The sequence below is a fragment of the Aedes aegypti genome, chromosome 2 (genome assembly GCF_002204515.2).
Source record: "Aedes aegypti strain LVP_AGWG chromosome 2, AaegL5.0 Primary Assembly, whole genome shotgun sequence".
NCBI classification, from domain to species: Eukaryota; Metazoa; Arthropoda; class Insecta; order Diptera; family Culicidae; genus Aedes; species Aedes aegypti.
This window is the reverse complement of record NC_035108.1, coordinates 9,687,955-9,711,133: the sequence shown is the minus strand read 5'-3', so window position 1 is coordinate 9,711,133 and position 23,179 is coordinate 9,687,955. Positions and strand designations below refer to the sequence as shown.

The 23,179-nt window shown below is 36.1% G+C and overlaps 1 protein-coding gene across 2 annotated transcripts in view; it reads left to right on the top strand.

Moving 5' to 3' along the window:
• The window catches only part of LOC5567814 (sodium-coupled monocarboxylate transporter 1), a 269,027-nt gene that overhangs the window by 98,713 nt on the left and 147,135 nt on the right, over positions 1-23,179 (top strand). For both annotated transcript variants that reach the window (XM_001657669.2, XM_021839878.1), the window contains exons 7-8: positions 3,634-3,797; positions 13,223-13,418. In XM_001657669.2, the coding sequence (XP_001657719.2) occupies positions 3,634-3,797; positions 13,223-13,418 (360 nt within the window). The remainder of the gene's footprint in view (positions 1-3,633; positions 3,798-13,222; positions 13,419-23,179) is intronic.

The following is a 23,179-nucleotide window of genomic DNA, read 5'->3' as shown; positions in this document are numbered from 1 at the left end:
CTTCGAATTTTGAGCGCTATTTTCTCAATGCCTACTTTTTCCACATGGGACAGTTATGCCTTTATGGGTAGTATAAACCATCCGCTCATCTAAGTTGTCTCTAACCATAGGACGCAGATGCTCAAAAAAAATCATGACTTTGGCAAAATACTTTTGGTGATCATGAAACACATAGGAAGAATGATTACACCGCGGAACACGTTTTTGTCTCAAGCACCAAAACCGCTATTCACTCAATTAGGGGTTGTTGAATTCATTGTCGTTTTCAAAAATATCATAGCACGTCTAGTTTCTGAGATATTGGCTGTTGAAAATGCATAAATTGTCTATTTTAGCCAACTTGCATGTAAGTATGACAGCTTGTAAGGCAATTTATTTGCTTAGGGGTCTATTTTATAAGTTGAGTCGATCAAAATGACTCGACTGGAGTCACTGTCGACCGAAAAAATCGCTCGACTTAGCTCTGTCACTCGAGTTTTTCGACAGTTGTCACTCTATGTGACTGGATTACTATGGCAGTCGACGGATGACATCTGAAATATGCATGCTTGCTTTGATCGACAATGAATACAGACGAGTCACATAAATCTCCTCGATTTACAAAATAGGCCCCTTAATTTGTCACAGAATCCAAACTTTATGTATATTTATAATACTTTCGATGTAGAAAAGTTTATTTTGTGGTTTAAAAAAGTATCGTATTTTTTATATAAGAGATACGAAGAATTTTGTATGGAGACAGCAAGCATGTTGAAAAAATAGGTTTAATCTAAATTTAATAGGGCAATTTCAACCAAATTATATCTAACATGAAAGTTTAAGTCCTATTATGCATGCTTGGTGGATAAGTCTACAAACAAGTTTGATAAATTATACTCTAAATTTTATGTAAACATAAATAAAACCAGTGTTTTATACAACTTTGGCAACCTGTAGCTAAAAATTGTGACGTGCTGGAACATTTCTGAGAACGGCATCAGATTCAGTAACCCCAAATCTACTAGATACACATAATTTGATCCTTGAGACACGCAAAAATGTGTTTTATTTGTGACACTGTGTTATTTATCCTTGTTGATATTTTGGGGAATTTAAAAAAAAATATTCATGAAATGTCATAAACAGTTTCTTTAATTACATTGCTCAGAATATTTTCATGTTTTTCTTTATCATTTTCTCGATTTATTTAAAAAATGTCCTTTAAGGTGAAGATGAATCGAAGCCAAACCTGAAATTTTTAAGAGCACAAATCTAGAAAACCAACCATCCATTTGAGCTGAAAACTTAATCGATTAGCCACTAGCTGGTGGTGATTAATCGATTAAGTTTTCAGCCCAATCGGGTTTTTGGTTCTCCTGATTAGTTCTTTTGAAAATTTAAGGTTTGGTTTCGATTCATCTTCATCTTAACTAATATTTTGCATTTCGCCAGGTAGTGGTAGAATTATCAGCCGCGATTATCATTTCACCATTTTTCCATTCACTAGTATACAGAATTACTTCACCTCTCTCTTGTTGATAGTTACATCTCCTCTAAAGGTTCCAGGTGTGTTCTGTTGACGACTCTCTGACGAGGGGTTAAAACATTAACGACCGCTTTTCAACTCTCGTTATCAGCAATGCTAGGTACCTACTACCCACTGTAAGACCAGACGGGCAAAAGCTGCTGGAAGCTCATTGCAGCATCTGCCCTCCTCCGATTGCGTTACACCAATATAATAAGCTGAATAAAAAATGCTGTAGATGGCACGGATCGGTATCGACCGTGAAAGAACGTGAAAGTTTCCTTAGCGATGATTGAGATCATATTAGAAACTAATTTTGTTGCTGTGATATTGCAAATTTTGATCGCTTGGTTGTTTTGAGGGTTAATATAGAGGGTTGATATTGTTCAGTCTGTGCAGCCTGTGGCTGAAGACGGTGTAAATTGTATTTTTTTAAATGTCAAAACTGACAGCAAAAAAAAATAACGTTGCATGAAATAAAATTGAACTACATAACACCAACAATTGTTTAAACTTTAAAATGATTTAGGCAGTATGAAAAAGTATATGATATTGAATGAAAAATTGATATACAATTATGATATGATCTTGATGTTAAAAAAAAAACATGTTTCCAACCTGTTTTCGGTTTTTAAGTTGGACTTTCCTCGGGTTCCTCTTGGTTCGCGTATCGCCTGCGTCGATAAAATTAACCTTGATTGTCGTCTGTATCGCAACTGTTGCAGGAGCATCGTTGACGCTGTCGGTGCCCCCAATAGTATACGAAGCAAATCCTATTTGGCAAAGTTTGCTTTCCACAACGGTTATGGACGTTGGCTTTAACGAAAGGATCAACTGGCACGCTACTGGAGGACTACTGTTAGTTTAATGAAGGGGACAGCTCCTTTCAACGCTTTAAGTTCGGAAGGTTTGGAAAACTTAATTAAGAGACTGTGTCACCCACGGCTTTGAACTGTTGACTTAGATGGGACTTTGAATTGATTTTTGTCACGGATGCCGTGCCAAAATTTCAAATGACTGAAGTAACAAAAAGTTCTATCTATCGCATACAAATAGTACTAATGAAAAATGTTGTTAACCCTTTGTCTGTATTCTGGGGTCAATATGACTGTGTTTTATTTTTTGTTTGTTGTGACTTTTCGCACTTTTTTGTAAACGTTGGTGCATTTCACAAGGAATCTTCTTCTTTCTGGCGTTACGTCCCCACTGGGACAGAGCCTGCTTCTCAGCTTAGTGTTCTTATGAGCACTTCCACAGTTATTAACTGAGAGCTTACTATGCCATTGACCATTTTTGCATGTGTATATCGTGTGGCAGGTACGAAGATACTCTATGCCCTGGGAAGTCGAGAAAATTTCCAATCCGAAAAGATCCTCGACCGGTGGGATTCGAACCCACGACCCTCAGCTTGGTCTTGCTGAAAAGCTGCGCGTTTACCGCTACGGCTATCTGGGCCCCTATCACAAGGAATCTACAGAAGGTTAATCCATTTCCCATTTTTTCCAAATTGCGATTAAGCTCCATCAGCAATCATCATTTATTCATCTAATTAGCTTGTTCAATTATTCATCCGTTCAAACTTGCTAACAAACATGTTTTTCTGCTCTATTTTTTCCATATCCTCCTGGGTGGTCCTTTTCAATTTGCGTCCCGAATCTCCGAACCTGATTGCTGGAAACTCGCGTCAACATCAAACAACCATCCATTCATCCAACGGGAACCACGTGCCACGGAACGTCGTCGCTGGGAAAATGTTTGCGCTCGCTTGCTGCCGGCTGAATCCCATGAATGTCGAACCTCGAACACAACCGTAATCGTGTGACATCACAATCAACTACAATCTACCGCTTGGTTGCACTTTGGCACACCATCGCCTCTGGTGTGTGCTTTTTCCTGACTTCCGATGACGGCGGTGGGCGATCTAATGCTAATTCATCTCCTCCCCCCCATCGCGAAACATTGGCGGGTCGCGCTTTCTGCCGAAATCTGGAATATGCCATGGCACCTCATCGCTGCTGACGCGAAATCGAAAACACTAAAAAAACCTCCATGGCATGGCGTATGATGACGGTTGCGTCGCCGGTTGACATACGACATGACAACTACCAATCACACACACATACACACAGTCTCAGCACCAACCCAACGACCCGCCATTCCGTTTATTCGGTAGTGATCGGAGGGTTCTTCTATTGGACGTCCCTGTTTTGCACAAATCAAGCGTCGGTTCAAAAATGTATGTCATTAAAATCGATGAAAAAGGCAAAAAAGGCTGTTTGTTTCGCGATTCTCGGTAAGTTTTAGTTTTACTAGGTATTCATAGGGTGTCTGTTTAGTGACGCCAACCGAAACAACACGGGCATTTTGGGGTCTGAAAAATGGGCAGCAACGACGTATAATACGCAAAAACGTGTGCATAAACTTTTCCTCGCTGGGAGGTTTTTGTTAGGGATGGGTATCATAACATAGGAGAGCTTGTCATATCACATTTCACATTTTGATAATTTTTCCATTACATGGTGAACAGCATAAAGATCCCATCCATTGCATTGGTTTCTAAGCTGTGTAGAAACTAAAATCAATTTCATAGAGGTATCTACAAGAAAATTATATATAAGATCAGTGTTGATAGACTCACACTCAAATCTCAATCAATACGCTCTCCCGTGAGCAGAGCCGTAGCGTGGCCTAATGGCGCCCTTGGCAAACCGTCATTTGAGCGCCCTTCATTCAAATTTTTTTTTTTTTTTTGTAGGTTTACGTATAATTCTCAAATGTTTCAAGGGTTTATAAAATTCTAGGGTGTATTCAGTAAAAAAAACATCCATCAATATTCTCAAAAAGTGTTGTAATAAATCTCAAGTCATTCTCAAAGCTTACATTGGTAAGACATGTGCAAGAAGACATACAAAATGTTTCAAATTTCTTTTGAAAGTGAATTGTCTAAATTGCCGGATGCTCTTGAAGATTTAAAAAAATGCACATAAAATTACTGTTTTTATGGCCAGTGACTGATTTTAAGAAACTACTAGATTTGCTGCCCAGAACCTAGGGTCACATCTTGCATGTGCTACTATTAACATTTCAATGAAATCCCATATACTATATGGCATATAGCAATTGGACAGGACATATGCATATTTATGAAAAGATTATTGTTAACATTGCTTGTTCATTTATTATTCCATAAGTTTTTATTAAATTTGTACAATATTTCAAAATAAATTATCAGTAAATCTCTTTAATGTTATTTTTATTTGATATATTTTTAGCTAAAAAATGAGAGACAATTGCAGAATAATTTGAAAGAATTTATTGATCTACTCCTTTAATAATCAAGTATTTGTCGAATATTTTTGCCTTGAATCATATGTGAATTATTTATATTTTTTTCAAAATAATGCAATGAATTTGTTTAAAATAGTTCAAAGCTTAAATAACTAATTAGAGCTGAATTTTTATTTTAAGGTCAAAAGAAGGTTTCTAAGAAAATTCTACCAAGATAACCTGCAGAAGTTTCATTAAAAATCAGGAAATTAAATAGCAATAATGTCAAGTAATGAAATAAATGTCACAAAAAAAAAAAATTACCATGATATTCTCAAATAAAGGAAGCAGTGGTCAATAGGCTCTACAGACGAGGATGTTACGAAAAGTTCGGTACGGATTCAAACGTTTGTCAGTCAGTTCTAGAAAAAAAATCGATTGTAACAACAATTACTCTACTCCATTATTTTTCACTCATGTTATAATTTCCATGCTATACAATTCATTGATAATCCTTTTCGGGATTGAATCAAAACTTTCGTTAAAATTTTCTATGCAAATCTGTCCTGAGATTCTGTGAAAACACCATTGACTAATACCAAAGAATCCGGCTTAAAAATCTGTCCGGAACCCGACTAGGATTCTGTTTTGATATGTAATAACCCAGACAGAATAATAACATAGAGTAAGGTGGGGCAAAAGTTCGACCTTAGTGGTATTATCAAAGTTTCCAGGAATACAATAGCAGTTAAAACAAAACTAATACCGTACAGTGAACCTTCAACATATTGACTATAATTTTGCTGAACAAACTTGTGTCAATATATTTACCCATTTTTAGTTATAACAGTTTCAAAATTGATTGTCTTATTCGAAATTTTGCCCCACCGGTGGGGCAAGAGTTCGAATCTAGTGTGGGGCAAAAGTTCGCTGACTAAAACACAAAATATCGATACTTTTATGACAGGCATACTTTACACCAGCCGTAAACTTAAGTTTGACGAAAAATACACACTAAATTTTCATCGAAAAATTGCCCTAAATCGGGTTAATTGTAATATACTCAAAAATAGCAGTTTTTCGCAAAACTAAGTGGAAATGTAAAATTTTGGTGACAATTTTCACACGATCAGACAAATTTAACTAAATTTGAAGATAATATGTGGATTTTGGGCAATTTGCAAATTTTTCCGTGAGTTTATACATGGGTCGAACTTTTGCCCCGCTGATTCGAACTTTTGCCCCACTATGGACCAAAAATTGTTTTCAACCATTTATGCAAAAACTAATACACCTCAAAGCAACCTTATGATGGGCCTAGAAACGCCCTTACATAAAATATTGAAAAAGATTTTATCTTCAATTGGTTCAATGCAACGAAGGTTTGACCAAAAATTATAATATTCACGTCGAAAAACAACAAATAGCCATAACTTTTCCAAATCTCAATCGATTTTTATGATATTTGGATTGAAAGTCTCTTACTTGAATAGCTTTAGAACCACCATAACATTTAATAGATTTGTTTTAAATTGAGCTAGAAATCTTAAAAAGAAACTCTTACCCCACTCGAACTTTTGCCCCACTTTACTCTACACACTCAATCTGTACGGTAAAAATAACTGGGTTTTGGAACTACCGAAAAAGTCAGTACACTAAAAAAAAATGTCAGAAATCGAAAAACAAAGATTTCTTACTGAAATTTTGCAGAGATCTTTCTTTTTATATCATATATCGATGAAAAATAAAACATGGTGAAATTTGCTTTTCAATAACGCGTGGCGACAGTTTTCATTTTACTGACTTTTTCGGTAGTTCCAAAACCCAGTAAAATTTTACCGACCCCAGTAATATAATCTAAGTGTGTAACAGAATCCTAGACGGGTGTCCATTCTAAGTCTCTCTAAGATCGTTTGTGGGTATTATGTTATGTAAAATCCTACTGTTTCATCTACCAGTTGGTAGAATGTACATATTCGTTATGTGGATGTTCTAGAACTTTTTTTTTTTGGAAAGAGGTTTTAATCGTCATGTGAACATTCACCTCTTAAGAAAAGATTATGGATTCTGATATTTTTTATCGTAGCAACTGTGCATAAGCTTATTTGTTATTGCTATGTAGAACTTTTTTCGAAGTTATTTAAAGATTTTTTTAAGTATGTTTTTATTTCAGGAATTTTGTACCGATTAATCATTCAACACCTTCTGAGATGCTTCCTAAATATTTGGTTAAAATCATTCCAGAAATACTTTCAATCTACCATGTTTATCAATAGAGCTAATAAATTATATAGGAAGAATTACGTGACATTCATCCTGCATAGTTTTTGTATTGCTATTTGTTTATGTCTATGAATATTTTTCTAGATACTGTTGCTTCAGAAACACGCTTACTAAATATGTGTCTCCAAAATATTTCCCAGGACCGACATGATTTTGGCGCCCCCTGGAGCCTGGCGCCCTTGGCGGGTGCCAACCTGGCCAACCGCACGCTACGGCACTGCCCGTGAGAGCAAACTCATTAGAGATCTGCTTTGCAAATCTCACGCTTGAGATTTTGATGTAAAATCACTCAATCAACTCAAATTGTAATAAATGATTCAGTCGCAAAACTCGAATGTTGTTGTTTACGTTAGAGAGGATAACTATAATTCTACCAGGCTAACAAGAAATTATTGCCGTGTGTGAGTAAACTGTGGAAATACGAGACAATGAGTCAAAAAGGTGAGGGGCCCAAATAGCCGTAGCGGTAAACGCGCAGCTATTCAGCAAGACCAAGCTGAGGGTCGTGGGTTAGAATCCCACCGGTCGAGGATCTTTTCGGGTTGGAAATTTTCTCGACTTCCCAGGGCATAGAGTATCTTCGTACCTGCCAATAGAAATATTAGTAGTAGAACGCTAGTTACTACAGAACTGATTTCAATTATTTTTACCTTCAGTTTAAGGTTTTCACTGTTTGTTATAAGCCAATGAATTGTTTTGGTTTTTAAAATTGATTTGACACTTTGAGGCCCGGTTCTCAAGCTGTCAGCGCGTGGCAAACTAGATGTTGGTAACACGAACATTAGCGACATTAGCATTCTTAGGTTAATGCTTCTACTTACTTGCTACACGATATACGCATGCAAAAATGGTCATTGGCATAGTAAGCTCTCAGTTAATAATTGTGGAAGTGCTCATAAGAACACTAAGCTGAGAAGCAGGCTCTGTCCCAGTGGGGACGTAACGCTAGAAAAGAAGAAGAAGAGTCAAAAAGGTGAGCCAACTCATCGATGATTTTTTGACTGCTGAGTTGCGTGATTGACAACTCACGCATGAAAAATCTCAAGCGTGGGTTATGAGAAATTGAATTTTTCACAACACTGAAGAATCATGGAGAGTATCATGAAAGATTAATAGAATTCCAAAAGATTTGCAGTTTTTTCAGCATCTTTGGTCTAAACATAATAACATATTTTTTTGCTGACACCTTATAACAAGACCAAAATGTGAACAGGGAGTAACAGACTAAATCTTCGAGCTGTTTACTGCATACCCTTTAAATAAATAAATACCGAATTTAGTACTATACCACTCAATCCAGAGGCGCGTCCACATTCGAAACCATGGATAGGACAAACGTGGGTAATTTTGTGCGTCAAGGGAAGTAAGGAAAAACAATTAACCCTATGGAATCATAGACCGGTAACTGTAGCTTCTGGTTAAAGCCATTGCTACAAAATAGAGAAAGCTTGATGATCAGGTTTAAATAAATACTTCTTTTTACACCAGTTTAATCATACAGATTTGCAAAAAAAAATCAATCAATTCAATTTAACAGCTTTGGATGTAGTTATGTAATTTCAAGGTATTGCAGAATTCATTCTCATTTGATCTTGAAGCACGATCAAAGCGATTGAAGTTAAACATCCGGTCTGTATTGCTCCATGATCGGCATTGTTTCGCAAGTTGTAACATGCTCAGTAAATAAGATCAGCGAACGAGAGCCCCAAAGAGAGCGACGATAAAACCCTCATTTCATTTACACCTTAAGATTTTTCAACGTTATAAATTTTAGAAAAAATCCAGAATATTTCGTTGAAAAAATCTCGCTTTGAAAACAAAAGTAAGAAAACTTTTGAACGACATAATATTCTGTTCTCTATAAACTTCACAAACTGGAAAACCTGATATCAATCCAGGTCAATAACACGATGTCACTATTTAATTTCAGGCTTAAGAGGAAAATAACCATAATTGTTTTACAAATTTTCAAAACAAGTTTTTTTTTACTCAAGATCGATACAATATTCACGAAAATCTATGATTGCATTGCATTTTCCATCTGTAATGCGTTGATGGGTTTTCATGAGGATTTCTTAAAATTTGAATGAAAAACTGGTTTTAATTTTTGATGATTGAATGATGGATTCTTGAGCCTTAAAGCAAGAAGCAACTTGCTATATTAAATAAAGCAGATCTTCTCAGAATCAACCAAGATTGATAAAAATGTAGCCGTTTTACTAAACGAATTGCGTTGGATCAATCCTATAGATTTAAACTGGACAAAAATTTCTGATTTCAAACGCAGTTGCGCTAACGAGCTGGTACTCTGCGCAACAATTTATAAAAAAAACTTCACAATTCAAACAATTTGGAAACCCAGATAAAAACTGTCCAACCCAGGAATTTATTTGCGTAGGACACACAGTGCATTGCTCCATAGACGAAAATCGCATTTTAAGTTATTTTTTTTCACGACAAAAGGTATTGGTAGGATTAACAAAGTATCAAAACTGGTTCAACATGCCCCGAAAGTGACAGTTGTCGGAGCAGCTTGAAAACTGTGTTTTGTCTCGCATGTTTTCAAATCCTTGTCAACTAGTACGGAAGGTGTTGAAACCAATTTATTTAATTGAAATTTAAAGGAGAACATGGTTAAAGGTTGGCAAAGTACACTTGATGGGAAAAGAACATAAAATTTGACTTTGAATCTGAAGAATTGGTACTTAGAATTTATTATGAAATCAATCTTAAAAAACAAACATGTAACTTTGATTATCGAATCAAAAAAAAGTTCCACCGAGTTCCAACCTAAGTCATGCACAGGCATGTTTCGTAGACCGTCCTCTAACAGGTCTGAAATATACAGCTTAAACCTTTTTGCAACTCTTCGAGATTTTCGAAGTTTTTAGGTGTACTCCTTAGCCAGCACAAATATAAAAATGGGTTGTTTGTGATAAAAAATCCAAAAATCTTGCAACGCTATGTGATCTCAACTCAGCCAGACTTTACACTCATTCATTCAATCATTCATTCAAATATGACGTCCATCATTTGGGGGAGGGGGGTTTCTAAGAAAGTGTATAAGGTATTGTAAAAAGCGAGACAGAGAGGTGAGGGGGGGGGATCCAGAAATCCCGAAAATTTGAATCGTCCCCTACCAGGCTTAGTGCTTCAATTTCCAATACGCTTTCTACTTCTTCGCCGAGCGACAAGTTAGACAAAAACGACAACAGAATGATTCACTACCGAATCCGTGTGCCGAAGGCATATGATTGCAGTAGCGAATGATTATTTAATTTCCGATTTCGCTCACTGACTGGAAATACACCCGGCGGAATGATTCAGTGAATGCGAAATCCGAACATTCAGTGATTGAATGGTGAACTCGTTCTTACGTGTCTTCCAGTTGAGAGAGAATTGGTTCTCTATCCGCTCTGTGAGTATTTTGATTTTTGGGCTATCTCAAGCTTTGCGATTCGTCAGGATAGCGCCCGCCCTAGTAGCGTTCGGCTGTCACTGAGCTTTCGGTGGCAGTAGATACTTCGTTATTTTTTTTTCGGTAGCGCTAGGGTGAATGAGCGAATTTTCCCATGCTTGACTGTATTTTGCTTTCTGTTACCTAAAACGAGCAGTAATAGACCAGAATTTGTAAAATTTATTGTATGATATTGATATGTATGCGACAGATAGCTGCTATGCTAAGGTGAAGATAAATCCGAACACCCCATGGAGCTGAAAACTTAATCGATTGGCGACCAAGGTTTTGAATTTTCAAGAGCACAAATCTGGAGAACCGAACACCCCATGGAGCTGAAAACTTAATCGATTGGCGACCAATCGATTAAGTTTTCAGCTTAAACGAATGTTTGGTTCTCCAGATTTGTGCTCTTGAAAATTTAAGTTGATCTCATCGCCTGCCCACGCAGGTGCAAGCGTTACGATCAAAGGATAAAACACTCATATCCGCAGTCTAACGTCATCGATTTAAATAATTTAACAAGAAAAAAAAAAACAATTTTTGTTAAGCATTTATTGATTCTTGACTTTGATAGAGAAATTAAAGTGCTCAGATCGTCCTTACCCCGTCTTCCCTACACAAATTTCATTAGAAAGATCTTTTGCTTCTTGACATTACGTCCTCACTGGGACAAAGCAGCAGGACGCTTCGTTTTCGGAACGCCGGGAGTTTTCGTTTCGAGTGTTTTGCTGGGCAGTGCTTCGGAAAGTCCAAGCAAGACGGTTCGTTTTTGGGGCACCGAGAAGTTTTGCTGTTCGCGCTGTGTGAGTGCGAAAAATATTCGTGTTCAATCGAGGATGGATTACCAACTGGTGAGCTCGTTTCATGCTTATGATAACACATTTTTTCATGAAAGCGTTAGTTTTATGTAATATTCAATCATACTTTGTATGGTTCGTCACTACAAGTGTCGGCATTATGCTTGTTATATACAATTCTAATATACATATAAAATTTTTGATATAACCTAAGACACTTTTTTGAATTGTTCGACATTATGAATGTTGACGTATTTTTTAAAACTTCTACCAAAGACTTTTCTTCTTGAGACAAAAATGCATAGCAATACACTTCTGTAATTTTCAAACAAACAATGTATGGTTCGTCACTACAAGTGTCGACAGTATTCCTGTTTCATATAATTTATAATAAATGCATATATTTTTCTCTTTTCGCCATCAATAAAAACATCTTTTGAATGGTTTGACATTATACATGTTGACGTTTATTTTAAATCTTTTACCAAAAACTTTTCGAGACAAAAATAAAAACTAGCTTTGAGTATAAGTCGTATTTTCCTCCTTATCCATGGATCGCATCACCGATCAAAGGTGACTCCCAGATCTTTTCCTGTTCCACTAATAAACATCCTTCCCGTGATGATTGTGGAGATGCAGAGGTATTCCCGGTCTCTAGAAGCAACAATCATTACACCCTAACATTCCTTCCCCATCCCAACTGACTGTAAGGACTTGGCCGGCGTCGTTATTGATCAATAATATTAGATCTGCTAAAATTGCACTCCGAGAGTAAGCGGAAACTCCCATCCCTTATTCATTTGGATCGCAGTGCAATTCTTACCAGTTCCGATCAATCACGGAGTAGCAACCATTGACATGTATATGTAGTCAGTCTATGATATGCTATGCTATGCTAGCTTGACATTGTGTCCTCACTGGGACAGAGTATGCTTCTCAGCTTAGTGTTCAATGAGCAACAATCATTTCATCATCACAGTTATTAACTGAGAGCTTTTTGGACAAAGTTGCTATTAAGTTTCGTAAATCGTGTGGTCCATTTAACGACATGAATTCAAACCCATACAACTTAAGCATAGTTTTGTTTTGTAGTCGTAAATAGTATCAATAAGCTAAAGAAGGTCCTTATCATGATAAAAAACTTTTTTCTTATTCCTTTGAAAAAAATCATTCCGCCCTTCAAAAGTCTCTTCAAATTTGCTGAAGTTATCATGAGTACTTTCACGCTCGAAATGTGAACAAGTGTTGTTTTCCAGGCTTCGTAAACCACATTGCCCAATCAATTGCCCTTGGTTAAGTTGTTTTTGATGAATCGAATTTGGTTATTGCATTGTTTTGCTTTAAAAAAATATCTGGAATACTAATTGTACCTTGTCTATTGATTTACTGTATGCAATTCAGATTTTTTTCCTTGAGCAACAGCAACGTTCGTTATTGTTCTACGCGATATACGATATCAAATTTATCAACCTGCCCGTCAGATACTGTTGTAGCTTTTGTTGAAAAAACGCCTAGTCGGTCTTATATCCCAAAACCGATGGGTGATCCATCTCCCCCAGAAAAGCCACTGATAGTTTTTTGATATATGGCCATTTTCGACCGGACTCGTGCGCGTCCGCCATCGGCCTTCCCATTCACTGGAGCCATTCAGCCGGGGATGGAATTTGAAGTTATTTTTTACCCATCAATCGCGCATGGAGGCTGTGCTTTGCAGCCAGTAGTTTTTTGCGCCCATTTATTTGCTCGAGATAATTAAATGTTTGTTCAATTTGTTGCTGCCCGAAAAAGTTGTTATTTTTACGCCAGTTGCACACGAGACGGATTTCTGTTCGGATTCACTTCGAAATGATGTCGTTCTTGTATTTTATGTTTCTTTCTCCAATTTTTTCGTTTTCATTTTCCGGAAAACAGGATTGGTGTTGGTTTTTCTGTTCAACTTCTACACGGGCTTGATGACTTTTGCGCACTATCATCAGTGTGATCCGCTGCGTTCCGGACAGATCACCGAGAAGGACCAGTTGATGCCGTTCTACGTGATGGACGTTTTCGGACACATTCCATTCATGACGGGAATTTTCGTCGCGGGAATCTTCGCCGCTAGTTTGGGGTAAGTATTATAAAGAATTAAATTCAAGCTGTATCCAACCTACATAAGTATTTTTCATATATTGAAAAACGCCTTAAAATTTTGAACAAATCAGTGTTGAAACAAAACAGTTACTTTGATTTTAGTGTATTTTTCAGTATGTGAAGAGAATGTTGGCAGCATGAAGCTTATGGGTTTGTTCCAAAAAGATCTAAAATATTTCCACCATCAACCTCGATCTATAAAATCCAGAAGAATAAGTCCCAAAGCACAATTTATTGCCGTGAACACATTTTCTCCCACTGAATAAATTTCCTGGGAGAAGAAATCACGCCTCCGCCTTCCCACAAACAATCATCGCCCCATCATTAGCTCAATCTCATCACCATTCTCGGTCACGCTGTTTAAACTCTTAGCACTCCCCTGCCTGAAATCAATCCCAATTAATGACACTCTTTCAGGCTTCTGACTCTGAAGCTCCACCGGCCCATCACCGGAAGAATGTCTTAACCTTAATCCATTTGGGAGCCGGCCAATTCCACCGCTTCGGAAGCCAAGAGCGCAACAATATTGGCGCTGCGTTTTATGGATTACCCATAAAAGCTGATTAATCGTCTCTATTAAAAAGTTATCAAACTTTTACCTGGCTCTCGAGTGCAACTGGCTGCTGGCTGCTGGGTGGAGGTGGCAGTAGATCACCGGGCCGGGTCATTAAATGTTCGCCCAAGGGGGTGCTGTGTGCCACGCTGGCTTTATAGCTCTACATCCACTTCCGTATCGCATTATTCGCATCGTCGACAACAAAAGAGTCAGTGGCAATGCCGGGCAGGACCAACCACCCCCAGCATCTTCCGACACGGTGTGTCCTCTGCAGAGCTTTCTGGTGTTAAACCTCCAAGTTCATATTGGTGCAAATACAACATGGCTGGCCAGAAAATTTGTTTGAAGATCAAAAGCTTGTTCTTGAGGCAAATTTTCGATTATCTGTTAATAAGTGGATTCAGAAATTGTATATATTTGTTTCATTTGGCTTGAATGCCTCAAATGTGATGTTGGAAAATTAAATTTTCATCCTGCAAGAGCCCTGGATACTTAACTCCATCTAATCAATTTATTGGTACCCATCTCATCGTGACAAAATGTCTACTTCAAGGTGTCAAAAAAATAAAAACTTTTTAAGTGAATTCTTCCATTTTTGCAAGTATGAAGAAAAAAATATCCAAACTTTTTTGCAATCTATTACTAGAGTTACATATTTCTCAGGAGAACATAAATGTACTGACGAGCCTCCAACCAAACCGTCTCTCAGCTCATCGGAATCCTAGTGTGCTGCGCTAGCCGGAGGCTCACGAAAATTCTAAAAGCGCGCGCAAGGCGATGTGCTCACTATCGGTATCTAAGTTGTGAAACAACTGCTTAGTAACGAAGAGCCTCTACAACTATTTTTGCCTCATTATGCAGGTGCCTAGATGGCCTACATGATATGGTCGAAGACTCGCGATCCAAAATTACAAATTCAATTCTCATTGAAAACTTTTGTAATCACTTCAATTATTGCGCTGAACTTTGAACAGCACATGTGACGGAGCGCATGAGACCGCTGTGAGACACATCTAAAGAAAAATGAGGCGCACCAAAAAAGGTCTCACAATGTACAGCGCGCCCGTGCGCCTGCATGCAATGAGGCTCCTGCACTTAAGGCTACAGCACATGCACAGTAACTCTATCTATTACTGATGACACGCAGGCTTCGTCCTTTAGCGGAGAGGCCTGTGTTATCCGCAAACAAAGATTGTTGACATTCTGATGTAACTCAGGTAAGTCAGATGTGAAAATATTGTGTAATATTGGTCCTAAAATGCTGTCTTGAGGAACACCAGCTCTTACGGATCTGGTGTTCTGATAATTGAACTGAAATGTACGATTTGTCAGATAACTTTAGATTATTTTAACAATGTTTTTTGGAAAACCATTTAATTTTATTTTACAATCTAGCCTTCATACCAAATACTGTCGAATGCCTTTTATATGTCTAGAAGAGTAAGTAGAATAGCCTTCAGATTTGTTGGAACGAATCAAATTCGTAACACGTAAAAGTTGATGAGTGGTCGAATGTAGGAACTTAGGGTAAAACCGACACTGTGGGTAAGATCGACACCCTTTGATTTTTCATGTTTTGAGCAGATTTTCATGCAGTTTCCACCACGCTCTATCTTTATTTGTGAAATGTTGTGTTTCGGATGACATTACAACTGACTCTACCAATAAACTGCCAAAATAAACAACAACATCATATTGGATAACATAGAAGCAACAGCAGTTGCAATATTTCGCTGTTATTCTTTAACAATTTCGCGTGTGAAATTTTTAAAATGTCATTATGTGTTCTGCGTCTACATCATCATTTACTATTATTACGTTCATACAAAATGGAGGAGAATTTAATTTTTGGGTTTTCGACAGCTGAAAACGCTATTGAAAAATAAATGTCCACTCGGGGTAAGATCGACACTTTCATTTGGGGTAAAATCGACACCTTTCTTTGCTAAATAATCTAACTTCAGGGAATCTTTCTTGTCGGAAGACTTCCTCTGTAGTTTATGTGAGTCTTTATTTTCAAATTCTAGTGAAGTTCATGGATGGCAAACTTGTTAACATGTAAAATATGACACTATATGACTTGCCACAAGCTATCATTAAGAATTTTAAAAACATGTTTCTATGTTTCACGTTTAAACTTAATAGTTTGAAGAAATTTTTCTCATTTGAAATTGAAGAATTAATAGAATTTGAAATATTTTCAAGTAAATTAATCTTATTGTTTATTTACAAACCATGAGGTTCGACAGTTTTAAATAACTGAAAATAATTACACTTTTCTGTCTTGTTGAAATAAAACAGTATTTATTTTTTAAAACCAATCACTCGTCACAACTTCATCTTTGTAAACATTCCATGATAACAAAATAATCATATCCATGTGTATTCACCTTAATTTCATATTCTTAGCATAGGGCATTTGAAATTTTCACATGTATTTAATGGATCTTCGGCCTCTCTTCAATAATTTACGTAATATGTGTAAAATCCTTTAGAGGAAGGGGTCATAAAAGTCTAAAGTCATGTTTAAACCATTTTTTTTAATATGCCATGTGATGGTGATGTTCACAACGTATAAATTCTAGTCAAAGTGCATGTGTCGGTTTTACCCCAACAGGGTGTCGATCTTACCCGCACTCTCAATTGTCTCACCTAAAAATGATGACATATCAATTTGATTTAAATCACTATATAACATCAATATATCATCCAGCGACCGCAAGGATTGATAGATTTATAACCAATATGTGATTCTACAACAATTTTAGGTTCGTTTAACAAGCGAAAGTACACCAAATTTATTAAAAAAGCTTAGGGTGTCGGTTTTACCCCGAATTCCCCTACATATTGAAATCTGAACTGTTCATTGGCAAAAATTATTTTTTCGTTGATTCCGAAAAATATGGGCCATCATTCTGTTCAGAATAAGTTTTCAAAAAGTTTATCAATGGTGGAACGCAAGCTGATTGGACGATAGCTAGAAACTTCTGTAGGATTTTCGTCCGGTTTTAAATGTTAGAATTGGCAGTATCACGAGTGCGTTGAAATTGCCCTTTCTTCAAGTTTGAAAGCGGATCAAGAGTTCAAGATCATCGCCTTTAATCGCGGATTCGATTATTACTTTACATTTTTGCATTGCAATACCCCTTGCTTCAACAATGGATTATGTTTAATGATTGAAGGTAGAGCTGGTGGAATTAAGAATCACTTAATGGGATGTTTTCAAAAAAACAGACACATGATCAGATTCAAAGTCAGCTTGAATAACCAAGTGGCTGCAAAAGTGAACATGAAAATACCCCGTAAAATGGCCCTAAATGTTGAAACCACTATAATTTGCATTTCCCTCGATGAAACATTTTTAAATTCATTAAGAAAATACAAGGATACCTTTTTTTCGAATGTCGGGTGTGGAATTGATAATCATTTTTCGTCAATAACAATTTCAGACACACCGTGTCTGATGGTTCGGCGAGGTGAGAGTCGAGTTGATGAATAAGTCATCAAATGGAAAAGTTGGTTACGGCTATATAGCACAGAAGCATCACCACCCTCCGACCGGTGGTGAGAGACGATAGAGCTTTATCATTCTTCAATTTCCCATCGTTTGCAAACACCGTTCGGTTGATGACGACCTGGGACTTGAACTTTGATACGGCTTAACGAGACTGTATTCCAAGAAGCAAGCTGAAGCCTGCGCCTCTGATCATGAGGTGCTGCTGCGTGGGCTTTTCAACTCTCAACAAGATTAGAAGTTCCGGACTGGTGGCGGTGGCAGGCCGTTTCACGGAGCTTGAAGCGCGGCCTGAACGATGAAAGGTGACTTCAACGCAAGGCCATCATCGACGGGTTCTGTGAAAGGCCTCAGCTAGCTAATAAGGTGATTATCGATGGAGACTGAAGAACAAAGTGTAATGTTTGGAGAATTATTCCAAACATATAACATTAAATCATGATCGAACGCAATAAAGAATGCAGTTAAATAATATCACTCCATACTAAGTGTCTACAAAAAATTTAAAAACATGTAGTCGACCAGCATCGAAAGATGTGAAATATTCATGCCGATCGGATCACCCTACAATGGGACGAACGCTCACAATCTTGAGCTTTTTTCGATAGCGCGTAAACGTGTTTATATCGGTACGGTGTTCTGGAAAAAAAACTCAAAAACCATGGCGCATAAGTTTACCAGAGCTTTTAGTTCGGAATTTCACCACACGTGGCACTGCAAATTTCAACTTTTTGACTTTGACAAAACAACAAATTATGAAATTGGAATAAATTTTCTGAATACACCAACTCTCTATCTGGTCGCCCTATCAAAATACAAACATATTTTTTAAAATATTTAAAATTTAGTTCTTTTTCGAATATTTTCAAAACTTTAAGTTTTTGATGGTATTAAAATTCTACAAAATAATATTAACTGTCAAAATATACAACTTTGTAGAGATCAATAGGATTGTAAAACGCAAGCAAGAAATATTATAATCAATTTTAGGTAAAAGTAATTATTTCTCATGATTTTGTTGTTAATATATAGATAGGAGGCAAAAAAAAAAAATTCTCTGCGTAAAAACTTCATAATAATCAGTTGCATATTATATAGGTTTTACCTTTATCCATAAGTATCCAAACGAAAAAGCTTAAATATTATGGGCCAATGTTCTAAACTCTAATCTTTTCATCATTAGAAACCCTATTCACTTCCACAAAGCTGTGTATTTGGATTATGTACATAATTTTGTAGAACATTGAAATCATCGAAAAGTTTTTATCCTTTTATAAAATATATCCTTTTATAAAATATATTTGTATTTCAGTAGGTTGTTCAGAAAGTGAGTTGGTGGATTGGATTTGGATTGGATTTGGATTGGATTTGGATTGGATTTGGATTGGATTTGTATTGGATTTGGATTGGATTTGGATTGGATTTGGATTGGATTTGGATTGGATTTGGATTGGATTTGGATTGGATTTGGATTGGATTTGGATTGGATTTGGATTGGATTTGGATTGGATTTGAATTGGATTTGAATTGGATTTGAATTGGATTTGGATTGGATTGGATTGGATTGGATTTGGATTGGATTTGGATTGGATTTGGATTGGATTTGGATTGGATTTGGATTGGATTTGGATTGGATTTGGATTGGATTTGGATTGGATTTGGATTGGATTTGGATTGGATTTGGATTGGATTTGGATTGGATTTGGATTGGATTTGGATTGGATTTGGATTGGATTTGGATTGGATTTGGATTGGATTTGGATTGGATTTGGATTGGATTTGGATTGGATTTGGATTGGATTTGGATTGGATTTGGATTGGATTTGGATTGGATTTGGATTGGATTTGGATTGGATTTGGATTGGATTTGGATTGGATTTGGATTGGATTTGGATTGGATTTGGATTGGATTTGGATTGGATTTGGATTGGATTTGGATTGGATTTGGATTGGATTTGGATTGGATTTGGATTGGATTTGGATTGGATTTGGATTGGATTTGGATTGGATTTGGATTGGATTTGGATTGGATTTGGATTGGATTTGGATTGGATTTGGATTGGATTTGGATTGGATTTGGATTGGATTTGGATTGGATTTGGATTGGATTTGGATTGGATTTGGATTGGATTTGGATTGGATTTGGATTGGATTTGGATTGGATTTGGATTGGATTTGGATTGGATTTGGATTGGATTTGGATTGGATTTGGATTGGATTTGGATTGGATTTGGATTGGATTTGGATTGGATTTGGATTGGATTTGGATTGGATTTGGATTGGATTTGGATTGGATTTGGATTGGATTTGGATTGGATTTGGATTGGATTTGGATTGGATTGGATTGGATTGGATTTGGATTGGATTTGGATTGGATTTGGATTGGATTTGGATTGGATTTGGATTGGATTTGGATTGGATTTGGATTGGATTTGGATTGGATTTGGATTGGATTTGGATTGGATTTGGATTGGATTTGGATTGGATTTGGATTGGATTTGGATTGGATTTGGATTGGATTTGGATTGGATTTGGATTGGATTTGGATTGGATTTGGATTGGATTTGGATTGGATTTGGATTGGATTTGGATTGGATTTGGATTGGATTTGGATTGGATTTGGATTGGATTTGGATTGGATTTGGATTGGATTTGGATTGGATTTGGATTGGATTTGGATTGGATTTGGATTGGATTTGGATTGGATTTGGATTGGATTTGGATTGGATTTGGATTGGATTTGGATTGGATTTGGATTGGATTTGGATTGGATTTGGATTGGATTTGGATTGGATTTGGATTGGATTTGGATTGGATTTGGATTGGATTTGGATTGGATTTGGATTGCGCTTTTGAATTAGATTGCGCTTTTGATTCAGATTAAGATTTAGATTAAGATTCAGATTAAGATTCAGATTAAGATTCAGATTAAGATTCAGATTAAGATTCAGATTAAGATTAAGATTATGATTAGATTAAGATTCAGATTAAGATTCAGATTAAGATTCAGATTAAGATTCAGATTAAGATTCAGATTCAGATTAAGATTCAGATTAAGATTCAGATTAAGATTCAGATTAAGATTCAGATTAAGATTCAGATTAAGATTCAGATTAAGATTCAGATTAAGATTCAGATTAAGATTCAGATTAAGATTCAGATTAAGATTCAGATTAAGATTCAGATTAAGATTCAGATTAAGATTCAGATTAAGATTCAGATTAAGATTCAGATTAAGATTCAGATTAAGATTCAGATAAGATTCAGATTAAGATTCAGATTATGATTCAGATTAAGATTCAGATTAAGATTCAGATTAAGATTCAGATTAAGATTCAGATTAAGATTCAGATTAAGATTCAGATTAAGATTCAGATTAAGATTCAGATTAAGATTCAGATTAAGATTCAGATTAAGATTCAGATTAAGATTCAGATTCAGATTAAGATTCAGATTAAGATTCAGATTAAGATTCAGATTAAGATTCAGATTAAGATTCAGATTAAGATTCAGATTAAGATTCAGATTAAGATTCAGATTAAGATTCAGATTAAGATTCAGATTAAGATTCAGATTAAGATTCAGATTAAGATTCAGATTAAGATTCAGATTAAGATTCAGATTAAGATTCAGATTAAGATTCAGATTAAGATTCAGATTAAGATTCAGATTAAGATTCAGATTAAGATTCAGATTAAGATTCAGATTAAGATTCAGATTAAGATTCAGATTAAGATTCAGATTAAGATTCAGATTAAGATTCAGATTAAGATTCAGATTAAGATTCAGATTAAGATTCAGATTAAGATTCAGATTAAGATTCAGATTAAGATTCAGATTAAGATTCAGATTAAGATTCAGATTAAGATTCAGATTAAGATTCAGATTCAGATTAAGATTCAGATTAAGATTCAGATTAAGATTCAGATTAAGATTCATATTAAGATTCAGATTAAGATTCAGATTAAGATTCAGATTAAGATTCAGATTAAGATTAAGATTAAGATTAAGATTAAGATTAAGATTCAGATTAAGATTCAGATTAAGATTCAGATTAAGATTCAGATTAAAATTTGAATTGAGATTCAGATTAATACTCCAATGGGTCTTCCTTAGCCGAGTGGTTAGAAACCACGGCTACAAAGCCAAGTTATGCTGATGGTGTCTGGGTTCGATTCCCGGTTGGTCCAGGATGTTTTTGTAATGGAAATTTCCTTGACTTGGAGTATAATCGTACCTTCCACACGATATACGAATGCGAAAATGGCAACTTAGGTAAAGAAAGCTCTCAGTTAATAACTGTGGAAGTGCTCATAAGAATACTAATCTGAGAAGCAGGCTCTGTCCCAGTGTGTACGTTAATGCCATGAAGAAGAAGAAGAAGAAGAATAATAATATTAATAATAATAAGAAGAAGAAGAAGAAGAAGAAGAAGAAGAAGGAGAAGAAGAATAAGAAAAAGAAGAAGAAGAAGAAAAAGAAGAAGAAGAATAAGAAAATTATTTCTCAGATTAAGATTCAGATTAAGACTTAGATAAGGTTTTAAATACAGATTCAGTTCGTCATTCAGATTTAGTTTCAAATTTGGATTTAGATTCAGACTCGATTTAAGATTCAGATATGAATTGAATGATTGTATAGATTTGGCTTGCTGCTGCTGAGTTACTCTCCCACATGGATTGTTTCATGTGGATCTAAAATGATTCAAACACATCACCTACAGCGCGCTAATCGTCACTGCGGTCAAAATCGTTACTGGATGAATCCATCCCAATTACCGCAACGCATCAATGCAACCAACAACCCTGGGGAACCATCTCGATCGGTTTGCTGTCACGTTATAATATGTATTAATTAAAATCTAATCATCTCAAGCTGGTGCGTAATGGAATTTTAACGCTCGGAATAGAACAGAGCTCCACGCGACTGAGAATACAGTCGATTTCCGATCAATTCCGTTCTCTCACCGCAAATGTCATTCCCGCAACGCACCTCGCACCTCGTCAAAAGGTGTCCCACATCCATCAGGATCGACCATCAACCGGAAAATAAATTAATCAATCTCCCGCTTCGGCAAACCCCTTTTTCCGTAGTTAATTTTCCTGCTCGCAAAGTTTGCCACTCGCATCCGCACCTATTAGTTGCAAGTCGCACAGAGGTCCAGTTTTCTAACATAAATCCAATTTTCAAACATGCTATAAGTTGAAAAATAAAATTAATCATGCATCTATCTGTACCAGATAGTTAAGAACACAAACAAAAATTTCAAAAACAATTTGTTTTTTTTTTTTAACCTTAAATGGATGCACAAATGGTGGTTCAAATAATAAAAAATGAAATTTCAATCCATATCTTCATTACAATCAATTACAATCAATCCTAAAGAATCGATTAGAGAAGAATCCTTTTGCCAAAGTTTGCCTAAACAGTAGTTTTTGAAAAAGTTGAGAGTTGAAAAACTTGTATGAATAATAACAATTTTGTTAAAGTTTTGTTATCTGAAAACTACTAAAGTCGAGTCTAGTGTAATGACACTGAAGACGGCTTTACAGTTGAGGTCGAAATACGCGTATATGTCAAAGGATACAAACTCTAGTGGATTTTAATGGTATAGTAGTAAATTCGATTTTTCACGAACTGAAAAATAATGACTTGTCATAAAACTACT